Source organism: Eubalaena glacialis, chromosome 15 (genome assembly GCF_028564815.1).
Source record: "Eubalaena glacialis isolate mEubGla1 chromosome 15, mEubGla1.1.hap2.+ XY, whole genome shotgun sequence".
Lineage (NCBI taxonomy): Eukaryota > Metazoa > Chordata > Mammalia > Artiodactyla > Balaenidae > Eubalaena > Eubalaena glacialis.
This window is the reverse complement of record NC_083730.1, coordinates 74,945,735-74,958,069: the sequence shown is the minus strand read 5'-3', so window position 1 is coordinate 74,958,069 and position 12,335 is coordinate 74,945,735. Positions and strand designations below refer to the sequence as shown.

General features: G+C 44.8%; 1 protein-coding gene across 5 annotated transcripts in view; it reads left to right on the top strand.

The window, feature by feature from the left end:
- Positions 1–12,335, top strand: part of SVOP (SV2 related protein) — an 83,575-nt gene that overhangs the window by 22,156 nt on the left and 49,084 nt on the right. For all 5 annotated transcript variants that reach the window (XR_009697315.1, XR_009697316.1, XM_061169026.1 and 2 more), the window contains exons 3-5: positions 1,837–1,922; positions 3,182–3,280; positions 7,447–7,518. Coding sequence is in view for 3 of the 5 variants with exons in the window: in XM_061169026.1 (XP_061025009.1) it covers positions 1,837–1,922; positions 3,182–3,280; positions 7,447–7,518 (257 nt within the window). In the remaining 2 variants the exon portion in view is untranslated. The remainder of the gene's footprint in view (positions 1–1,836; positions 1,923–3,181; positions 3,281–7,446; positions 7,519–12,335) is intronic.

The window sequence follows — 12,335 nt, the reverse complement described above, 5'->3', positions numbered from 1 at the left end:
ATTTTCCAGGAGAGGACACGGAAGTACAAAAAGGTTAAGTATCTTGCCCAGGGTCACACAGCTAGAACTTAGCCAAGCTGGATTTACACCCAGGAAATCTGGCCTCAGAGCCCACATTCCTACCCATGACCCTGTGCTCCCTCTGAATACAGATGGTCAAACAAGAGACTTGAAGCGGTGCTAGGGGACCTGGTCTCCCCTCACCACCTGATGATGCTGATGGATGAAAACATTCTATGCATTCCTGAAAGAGATTCCCAACAGGAGAGAAGATTAATGGCTTGAACCCAAGGCCTGTTGTTGGCAGATCTAAGGAGTCAATGACTGGGGAGGGGGGGGAGGCAGAGGTTAGAAGCAGTGGCTTCAGGCTCAGGCTGATCTGGGCTCAATTCCCAGATCTTCAGTGTGCCAGCTACATTAACAGTGGGCAAGTCCATGTCTTCCTCTGTAAAATGGGGCTAAGACTGAGCCTTAACTAGTAGTTGTGACAGGGAGTAAATGAGATAATGTACATCAAGCTCTTAGGGCAGTGCCTGACCCACAGGGAGCACTCAGTAAATACACCATTATATTATTACTGTTACTGTTCTTATTATTGATGATGTCATAGGACTCACTCTGCTTTCTCCTCAGTATTTTTACTGAAGGAAACCAGACCCTGCTGGTGTGATAAACACCAGCTCATACTTCTAGAGAAAATTATGATTGCTATAAGGGGCCCATGATTGAAATTCTAATAAGATGACAACTCCCAGCAGAGGCTGATGAGATCCTCAGAGGCCCCACAGGAAGGCCACCCAGCATGCTCCTTTAGTATTTTTATTTTTTAGTTAACCTTTTATTTTGGACTTTTTTTTTTTTTTTTTTTTTTTTTGACCTTGCTGTGCAGCATGCGGGACCTTAGTTCCCCGACCAGGGATTGAACCTGTGCCCCCTGCATTGGGAGCACAGAGTCTTAACCACTGGACTGTCAGGGAAGTCCCTGGATTATTTTAAATATACAGAAAATTTGCAAAGATAGCACAGAGAGTTCTCGTATACTCTTTTTTTCTTTCTCAAAATCTTTTTTGTTTGTTTGTTATTTTTTCATATGCTCTTCATACAGCTTCCCCTGAAGTTAACATCTTACTTAACCATGGCACACTTGTCAAAACTAAGAAATTAACACCAGTGCAATACTATCCACGAAACTCCAGACTTCATTCAGATTTCACCAGTTTTCCCAGCAGTGCTGTTACAGGAACCAGTCCAGCACACCACATTGTATTTAGTCTTTTCGTCTTTCTCAAAACACTTATGAGCTTCTAAATTATATCCTTATTTTTTTCTGAGTATACAAATAATATGTGTTTATTTAGAAAGCATTCAGACGTGATCAAAATGTACAAAAAAGTGAATGCTGACAGGTAACCCTGTTGACAGTCTGTGGACACTTAATCTTTCTTCCCGTGGTCCATCTTGCTTTGTTTTCTTAAAATTAACAATGTACTGTATGCATCTTTCTATATCTGCCCATTTTTAAACAGATGGGTTGTATTTCATAATGTAGATATATAAACATTTATATATAATATATAAAATAATTTAACCAGTTCCCTGTTGATAGACTTTCTGGGTTGTCCAATTTTTCCTTTTGTAGAAACGATGTTGCATTGGACTTTGCAGCAAGATATACCTTCATGCTTGCTGGAAGGTTTTTCTAGGATAAGTTCTAGAAGCAGCATGCACTGCCTTTAAAGAGCTTGGCCAGGGACACCCCCCCCCCCAGGCCCCCCACACTAGGACAACTGCAAGATGCACAGACTCCTTCCTTCACCTCCCCCTTCTCCTTCCCAGATACTTTCATGGTGGAAGATGCGGTGGAAGCCATTGGTTTTGGAAAATTTCAATGGAAGCTCTCTGTTCTCACCGGCTTGGCTTGGGCAAGTATCTCTGGGGACAGTGACCTCACCTTCAGTTTCCAAGGAACACCCGTGCTGCTCAACTGTCTTTCCATGGTCTACATGGAAGGACACAGCTCCTTCCACATAGAGCCTTTGCTTGAATCAGCAGAGTTTGGGTTGAGTGACCCTGGGTGATAATGAAGGTCTGGGGGTTGGGGGCTGCGGAGGTTAGGTGTGGTTGACAATTGCCCTCAAGGAGAAGTTGAAGCTTCTGGTTAATTAAGTGGTTCTCAACCCTTTGAGGCTCAGGGCTACTATAAGATTCTGATGTCATCTGTGAGGCTCACCCTAGAAAAACATGCACAGATCAAAATGTGCCTTCTGTTTTAAGGGGCTCGTGATCCCTCGTCAAACTCCCTTAATCTACCTAAAGCAAATAATGCATCTAGACCCTTAATACAACTGAAATTGATTTTTGTGACTAGTGCAAGACTGAGATTTAACTACATAGTTTCCCAAACAGTCATCAATTTCACCACATCATTTTTCCCACTAATTTGCAGAGCCGCCTTTATCATCCACCACATTCCCACGGCTACATGGGTTTGCTTCTGGACTCTCATTTCTGTGCCATTGCTCTGTCTGTTTAATCCAGGAAAGGTACCACTATATTTAATTACCAGGGCTTCCTAGAATGTTTTAATAATGTTAAAAGGTCACTCATTAACTATACTGACAATTCTACATGAACAATGATCAAAGAGAAACTAGCTTTTAATTGAGCTATAAGAGAAAAGGTCATTGTCTCTCTACCTCTATAAAAATGTTTTTCTGATTTTCGAAATATGATATTTTACCACTTCATTCGGGGAGTGCCCCTAAGTTTTTTCAAACACGGGAGAACACACACACACAAAGAATGTTGAATGTCTAGTTGTCAATTCCTGCATGGCACCACACTGTTTTAACTACTGGAGCTTTCAGTGTGTTTTTTAAATTTAATTTATCTATTGTATTTTTGGCCGCTCTGCAGTGGCATGCGGGATCGACATGCAGGATCTTACTTCCCCGCCCCGGTCAAACCCGTGCCCCCTGCATTGGGAGGGTGGAGTCTTAACCACTGGACCTCCAGGGAAGTCCCAACTTTCAGTGTGTTTTGATGTGTGATAGGGCATTCAGCAGAAGGTAGAAGAAGGATTTTTGTACACACTCGCTTGGGGTCGTGGACTTGGTGAGGGGCCAGCCATCCCCGGCCCGGGCAGCATCCTGGCCTCATGATGTTTGCTTGCTCCCTGCAGATGGCCGACGCCATGGAGATGATGATCCTGAGCATCCTCGCGCCGCAGCTGCACTGCGAGTGGCGGCTGCCCAGCTGGCAGGTGGCGTTGCTGACCTCGGTAGGCAGCCCAGCAGCTCTTTCCTGTTGTGCACGTTTCTGGTCCCCGGGGGGGGGGGTTCTGTAGGATGTCCCCCTCCTTCTTCTGCTGCCAAGGACTCAGCAGAAAAGACTTAAACCCTGAATGGAAACACCATTACCTCAGATTCCTCCTCCCGTCTCCATCTCACGTATCCTGGCAGCTTTGCAGCCAACTCTAACCCCTCCTGGGGGTTCCAACTACCTGGGGGCCCCAGATATCCTGCTCAATTGCTAGGAAGCTGGAAAGCACCTGATCGTATCACTTAAACCTTATAAGCCTCACTCTTCCAAAAAGGAGATGCCAGTTCCTCCCACATGAGGGTGACTTGAGGATTGGAAACAACATAGTACATGTTCAGTAAATCGTAGGAGCTGCTGTTCCCTGGAACTAAGGCTTGGAGGAGCATGAGTCAGACGCTTAATTTTTGTCAGAGATAGTTCAACGGCAATCTTCTAAAAGGGAGGGGAATGGCCAGGCTGGATAAGAGGATAAAAATAATGATACCCACAAAAGCTAATATTTATTGAGCATTTACAGTGCAAATACCTTTATATACACTGTATACAATATATGGGCAATATACATTGTGCTTTTTAATCCTCACAACGCTATGAGGTGGGTACTATTGTGAGCTGAGGAAGATGAGTGCAGAGAGGTTAAGTCACTCACAAAAGGTCACACAGCCTAGCTAGTGGCAGAGTCATTGCTGACTAGGAATGCCTCCCAGAATGCTGTTTTTCTATGGACAACTGTTCTAGAATGGCCTGAGTGCCTTTGGCCTTTGGCAACAAGGCAGTAAGGAACTTCATAAGCACATACATCTGGATTTTTGTGGTTTAGTTACCTTGAGATGTGTGACCTTGAATGAGACGCTTTCGGCTCTATTTCATCATCTGCAAAATGGGGGTGATAACGCCTGTTTGACTTCGGATGGTCAACAAAATCCCTAGAGTGCCTAGCACATAGTAGAGGTTGGGTAAATGATACTTCTTTCTTATATTCCTCATTCTCACTAATACCTCCTAAGGAATCATCACAGGTCTGTGTTTTTGTGATGCGAGGCCTTTTTGATCCCTTGTCATTGGTTCCTAACAGCCACCATTTATCAACGAGCACTTATATGCCAGCATCTGTGCTAGGGGTTTTCCATGCTTTACCTCTTTAACCCTCTCAACCTATGAAAGAGGTGCTCTTATTACTGCTCCCATTTCTACAGATAAGGACACTAAGTCTCAGACAGGTGCGATGACTTGCCCAAACTCACACAGCCTATCAGAGGCGGAGGCAGGATTGAAATCAAGGCCAGGCAGACTCAGAGCCCCTGCCCCCAGCTTACTGCCCTGGATCACTTTCCTATGGTATCAGGTTTGGACTCATGGGCTAGTAAAGCAGTGAAGTTCCATGGCCAAGTTTTCTGCAGAAAAGTTAGGGCACTGCAGGAGCTGCTTCAGCTGCATAAAGTACAGAAGAAGGATGAGACTGACCATCGTTGCTGTCACAGGCGATACTGTGTGAGATTACCGTAATTACTGTGATATATAACCTGTACTCTTCGGTGCCTAGGTCTCCCTTGGGAGAGTGAGAATGGGGGGAAAACGGGTGTTTACAGGGATGCTTAACTCTTTCGGGATGTAAGGATATCATTTAGCACATGACTAAGGCCACACTTTACCCCAAGACAGTGATCATCAAACACTTTTGCTCTCGCTAATCTAGAAAAGAATTGTGTAAAAACTATGCAGCCCCCAGGAGTCTCACAAGTTTTTAAATTGACGTTAAAACTTTAAAATTATAGTTGCAGCTTATATAATTTCTGGAGTATTGAAACATTAAAAGTTCAAATAAAATTTTCATATCACTCTTCATTTTTAATTTTTTTTAAATTAATTAATTTATTTATCTATTTATTTATTTTTGGCTGCGTCAGGTCTCTGTTGCTGCGCATGGGCTTTTTCTAGTTGCGGCGAGCGGGGGCTACTCATTGTTGTGGTGTGTGAGCTTCTCACTGTGGTGGCTTCTCTTGTTGCGGAGCATGGCTCTAGGCGCGCGGGTTTCAGTAGTTGTGGCTCACGGGCTGTAGAGCGCAGGCTCAGTAGCGCACGAGCTTAGCTGTTTGGCGTCATGTGGGATCTTCCCAGACCAGGGCTCAAACCCATGTCCCCTGCACTGGCAGGCAGATTCTTAACCACTGCGCCACCAGGGGAGTCCCATATCACTCTTCTTAATGTGTCCGATGGAATTGAAATATTTATCTGCTACCCACCATCACCTGTGTAAAAATAACATGAATAAGCTCTTCAGAAGAATTTGGAAATTTTGCATTGTCTTGTTTTCTTCTTGAACTGGTATTTTCATTCCATTTCTCCATATAATTTTATCTTATTGTAATGTTTTATTATGCTTGAAAGTACTTCATTTGTCACCCTATCATAATTTTTGTGACATTTTAAGTTATTGTTTTTAATTTTCTGAGATCATAAGGCTCTGAGTATTAAAATTTTTCTCCTGCAGTAAGTTATCATGATAATTTTTAGTAATAAACAACAGATCAAAACAAGATATAATTAATTTTGATAAATAATTGCTAAACATAAGTCACTTTATCAGGAACACACCTCTTCATGAGGGCTACGGAGTGTTTCCCAATTATGTCATGCATTCTTGAATCATTACTTATTGCTAAAATGAGACAGGGTTCAGCCACTACGCTACTCCTACTTTTCATATTTATTGAATGGATACGAATATGAAAGGCTTTGTTCACATATAAAAACTTTGGGGGGAGGGAACTGAAGGAGTTTTGTAATAACTCAATAAACTAATGCCACTTGATGTTTTTCAACAACTTCCAAGTTTCATGCTGAAGAGCGCACAGCAGTCGTTTATGAAAAATTATTTTTAGTGATCTAATTTGCTGACAGCTTGATTAGGCTGTCCTGCAATTTGGTTAAAAATAATAAAATGGAATTGGAATCAAGATGACTTGCGAAAGGATTTGTAACTGTGTCATTGGTGTCCTTCTGGAGGCATCCTGGAGGGTTTAACCTCAAAGCAATGCGCTGTGAGGTGCATTGGGAGGATGCGGTAGGGAGAAGTGGGGGAGGGGTGGTTGAGAAAGGGAGGAGGGAACTGGTGAGACCCCTAACCTGTTCTCAGGAAAGAATCTCTATGGAAGTTGAGGACTTGGAAATGAATTCCTTTAAAACTATCCAAATCTGCTTCTTCCTTGAAACACCTCTGTGTAGCCGGTTTGGAGCCCGCTGCTCTAGGCCATGCCTGGAGGAATGCTTTTGGGTTCAGACCACACTAAGCAGTGCCAGTCCCATCTCTGGGCCTCAGTGGCCTTATATGTAAACTGGGGATAATAATAGTACCCACTCCTTAGGGCTGCTGTGAGAATTAGGTAAGACATATGTAAAAAGCATTCAGTGTGGTGTCTGACACTTGATGAGTGCTCCGGAAAGGATAGAACAGTGAAGAGAGCTCTAGTCGGCCTGCTTGGGTTTAAGACCTGTCTCTACCCTCTCCTCCCTGGGATAAGAGCAGGTTTCTTAAAACTTCTGAGCCTCAAGCTACCCATCTATAAAATGGGTATGAGCATTCATAACTCATCTGGTCTGATCAAGGGTTAACAACGGAACAAGGACTTTGCCCAGCACACAGTGAGCACTCCATGGTTGCTGTCTCTTGCTAATGGCTTACAACTCCTATCCTAACCTCCTGTCTCCTGTTTTCATATCCTCCAAACTCTACCTTGCAACCTTTAACATTTTTTTAGCCATAAGACATTTCTTGGGTTTGGTGAGAAATTGGTAAAATACTAGCTCTGCAGCCATGCACCCTGATTCCAGCCCGGGCTGCATCACTTACACTTGTGTGACCCTGGCCATGTGACCTCCCCTCTCTGAGTCTCTGTTTCCTCATCTGTGAAATGGGGATAATAATAGCACCCGCCCCGTAGGATTGCTGTGAGGCTTAAACAGTAACATGAAGCATGTAGACTAGTATTTGCATCTTAACACGATCTCAGTAAAGCTTGCTTCATTCTTATTACAGGAGTGTGGCGTCACACGTTCAATCTGGTGTTCCCTTTCTCCGCGATGCTCCGTGTCATTATCTAACAGAAACTGTCTTTGCCCACACAGGTGGTCTTTGTCGGCATGATGTCCAGTTCTACCCTCTGGGGAAACATCTCAGACCAGTATGGCAGGAAAACAGTAAGGCAACTTCTCCTAAGCTCGTGTCCTCTGGGTTGTCTTTGTGATGGCGTTGACAAAGTAGCAAAACTTGTGCTGACTGAGCATTTGGTGGGGGTCTAATTAATTCAGAGATACATTGAAGGGCAAAGAGAAGACGTTGCTCTGAGGCTGTGGACTCTTGAAATCACACATCCCTAGTGGGGCCCAAGGATGTGCATTTCAGAACGTAGAAGATGCTGTGGTGCCCACCCCCATCCCCTTGGCGCTCAATCTGTCTGTGCCTCAGTTTCCTCATCTGTAAATGGGATAATAATAGTCTTCCCCATAGGGCTGTTACGGGGAGTAAATGACCCTTGTGACAGAAAGCTCTTGACACAGAGGAAATGTTTCTTCAATTTCCATTATCCTTCCTATTTGCCAAGCTCACGGTGCCAATAAATGGCAAGGCCAGTGTTAAAATGCAGGTGCATCTGGCTCCAGAGTTCACATCCTTCACCTTGACCTTGGCTGCTGGGAGACATCACTGAACGATTCCGTGGAATTCAGTTGATTAGATGAACATTCATCCACCCCAGATAGATGAAGCCTGGAGGGGGCTGCCTGCAGAGGGTTCCTCCAGCTCTCCTGAGCAGCTTGCTAAATACCACACCGAACATAAAGCTGGCGTGACCGGAGAGAGAGAGAGAAAATGCCACCAGATTGTAGAGCCTCCTTCTCCCCAGCATGGAATTCTGGCCCAACCTCGTGGAGGATGGATCCGGCTCTAATTATAAAGCTTCCCCAGAACTCCTCCAGGACCAGCAGGCGAGCCAGACAGCTGGCGAGCCTTGGCAAGCTCGGAGAACCTCCTCTTAGCTCCTTGATCTGCCTTGGCTCAGCTGGGAGGTTTCTGTGAGGGCGTCTGCTACGTGACTTTGCAGGAGAATCACATATGGGGTTAGGACTCGGTGGAACGCTTTGATTCCTACAGAAGTTTCTACAGCCTGGGGACTTGTGGCAGCCGCAGAAACGAAGGGCGACTGTGGGTGTGTGGCCTTGCGCAGATGGAGATAAACGCATCCGGGTTCATAACGTAGCTCCCCCTGTCGAGCGAGGTAACCTTGAGCAAGCTGCTTTACCTCTCTGAGCCTCAGTTTTCCCATCTGCAAAACAGGGTTGACAACAGTAGGAGGTCAAAGGATTGCTGGGAGGATTAAATAAGAAAATGTATATAATACACTTAGAACAGTATTTACAGATGCATGGTTAGCCTGTGATCAATGGTAACTACTTTTGGTTGGGACTCAAAAAAAAAAGATTTAGACTGTGATCAGGTCATCCTCTAGTTCAAAGGCTACAGGACCACGTTATCTCTAAGGAGGAAAAGGAGGTGGCTGGCAGGCACTGGGCCTCTCTTTTCAATATTTTGAAGATCCTCGGGTTTCCTTGCCCTGTGACTATTTTCCTTGTACTTGAGCAAGATTGGAGAGTACCAGGAGGCTTGAGTCAGACAGTCCTGCAGGTGACTGAGCAATGCTCATGGCAATGAGATCAACGTGCTCGTTTGGGGTTGCAGGCCTGGCATCCAAGTGGCAGCAAGACTTTCAGCTTCTTAGAGCAAGAGCTTAAAGCCTTTCCAGGCTACAGGTGGCAAACAGGTGGGCCATGAGCCAAATGTGGCCCCCAGATGTGTATAATTTATCCCATGCAATGCTTTATGGGATTTTGAATCAGTTGCCTCCGTTTCAAAAATGACATATTTTTGCATAAAAATAAAAAGAGGTGTGGGTTTTTGGAAAGCTGGGTTATCTGGCAGCTTGGGATCCACACTCTGTGATGTTAGCTTTCGGCTGGAGCTGAGGCTGGCAAGGCAGGGCAAGTTCTCTTTCATTCACCCAGGCCCACCTGTCCTCGCTGCATTACACCTGCATCATGTGTGTATGTTCTCTGCCAGAGGTAATGGGGAGCCATCAAAGGTCCTGGAGAGGGGGAGTGGCTCATTCAAAGTACAGCTTTGGGCATTGGAAATCCTGGCTCCAGTTTTGACTCTGCTGATCCGGAACAAATCACTCAACTCCGTCGGCCCTCAATGTGCTGATATATAAAGTGGACATGAAAATAACAACGTCTTTCCACAGGCCACTGTGAGGATCCAGTGTAATGATGGGGCTGCGATTTAAGAAATGCAAATGAAAGTTCCATGAAGTCAGAGACTCTGGCTGTCATGTGGCCTGCCCTAGCCCAGGACAAAGCCAAGTGCTTAGCAAACAGTAGGCTGTCAATATGTGCAGAGTGAATGGATGAATGAATGAATAATGTATATTAGGACCTCAACTGCCAGGCACACAACAGGTGCTCAATACATGTATAGTGAACAAATGAGTGAATGAATGAATGATACATTTCAGTACCTCTAGTGCTGGGCACACAGCAGGTGTTCGATACCTGTGTATTGAATGAATGAATAATATATATCAGTATCCCTAAGTGTCTGGAATACTGCAGTCACTCAATACATGCTTATTGTTGAATGAATAACTGAATTAGCAAATTAATGAATGTATAATATCTATCCATCTATCTCTAGAGCCTGGTATACAGAGGATGCTTAATAAATATGGAAGGAAGAAAGGGAGGGAGGGAGGGAGGGAGGGGAAACAATCTAAAAGGCAGAACAGATGTTAGGTAGAACAACAACTGTAGTTAATGAGAAGCCCAAAGGACATTTCTGCAGAGTCCCCAAGCAGTGCTTAGATGGGGCTTGCTGGCAGTGCCGGGGCCTTTGCAATAGCTATAACAGTACTTCCAAATGGTTGCTGAGTCCTCATTTTCTGGGCAGCTGGAAAGCCCTGGCATAGGCGGGCAAATGCAGAGCCAGCTGCACTCTGCTATGACCTGACAGGACAGATCAGCCTGCTTGCCTTTGCTGCCTGGCATGGGGGCAGCCGGTGACCTCACTGGGATAGCACAGTTGCCAGCCCCGTGAGAGAGGCTTAGCTGCCATGTGCCAGTCTGGGTGCCCTCCTCTCTCCCCTCTCCTCTTCTCCTGCTGTTTTCCTTCTGTTCTTTTATTTTCTCTGCTGCTAATGATGTCTTGTTACTGATTCAAGACTCTTTGGGTTCCAAGGAAGAAAATCCCTATTAAGTTAGCTTAAGCCAAAAGAAAGGAACCAAGTATATGTGTGGCAGGTACCAATATCATAGCCCTGGGTTTAGGGGAACCGAAAGGTTGCTTTATTATTTATTATTGTTATTTATTATTACAATAGATCCAGATTTTCCTGGACTTTAATAATTCCTGCTCCACCTGTTCTCTTATATACTTAATATCTTTCTTTATATCAACATTTTTTAAAATCCTTAAATGCATGTTTTTTGAAAAGGAAACTTGATAGATAGTCTTAAATGGGAAATCAATAGCAATTGCGCTAAATAGGAAATATCTGCAAAAATAAATACAAAGAAAACAATGTTATAAAATTCTAGCTGGGGGACTTCCCTGGTGACGCAGTGGTTAAGAATCTGCCTGCCAATGCAGGGGACACGGGTTCAAGCCCTGGTCAGGGAAGATCCCACATGGTGCGGAGCAACTAAGCCCCTGAGCCACAACTACTGAGCCTGCGCTCTAGAGACCGCGAGCCACAACTACTGAGCCCTTGTGCCACAACTATTGAAACCCGCACGCCTAGGGCCCGTGCTCCGCAACAAGAGAAGCCACTGCAATAAGCCCGCGCACCGCAACGAAGAGTAGCCCCTGCTCGCGTCAACTAGAGAAAGCCTGCGCGCAGCAACGAAGACCCAACACAGCCCAAAATAAATAAATTAATTAATTAATTAAAAAAAAAATTCTACCTGGTATGGTTGCCCCACTGCCCTCTCTGTTAAAGTGAGAGATTAGCAGATGTTTAAAAAGGTGTTAAAGACAGACCAGCAGGGACTTCCCTGGTGGCGCAGTGGTTAAGAATCCACCTGCCAATGCAGGGGACACGGGTTCAAGCTCTGGTCCGGGAAGATCCCACGTGCCGTAGAACAACTAAGCCCATGAGCCACAACTGCTGAAGCCCGCGCGAATAGAGCCCATGCTCCGCACAAGAGAAGCCACCGCAGTGAGAAGCCCGTGCACCACAGCGAAGAGTAGCCCCCGCTCGCCGCAACTAGAGAAAGCCGGCGGGCAGCAACGAACACCCAATGTAGCCAAAAATAAATAAGTAAATTAATTAATTTAGAAAAAAAAAAGACAGACCAGCACCACATGGATACTTCCTCTTGGGCGTGATCAGACAAGTGAAGGTTAAAATGAAAAGGAAATCACGTGCTTGCAAGGTGATGCAAAGTTATTTAAAACATTCTCTCTTCCACCTAAAATCGTTTTCCAAAAGACCTGAAATCATCTGGTAGACCTCCAAATTCCCTCTCTAGCCCCTTTTAATTCATTTTCATTTTAAAGCTAAAATTAGTATGTCTCACACTTTCTCCCTGAAGCATGGGGGTATGGGGAGCTGGCAGAAGGGCGAACTCAATCCTACAGATCTAGGAAGAGTGCTGCAGAGGGAGGTCTGCTCAGACCTCATGTGGCAGGTCTCAAATTCAGGTTAAATGTGCATTCTACTCCATAATACATTTGGTGTTGATTGTGTTATAAAAACTCTATTTTAAATTACATTCACCCTTAATTTTTTCTCAGTCTTTAAGGGTAATTGAAACTCCAGGAATATGTACCAGGTTTGTCCTGCAGTATTGTGTTCCTAGGTGGTTTTCAACCCCATCAAATACAATGTCTTTTTTTTTTTTGGCTGCACCATGCAGCTTGCGGGATCTTAGTTCCCTGACCAGGGATCGAACCCGGGGCATGGCAG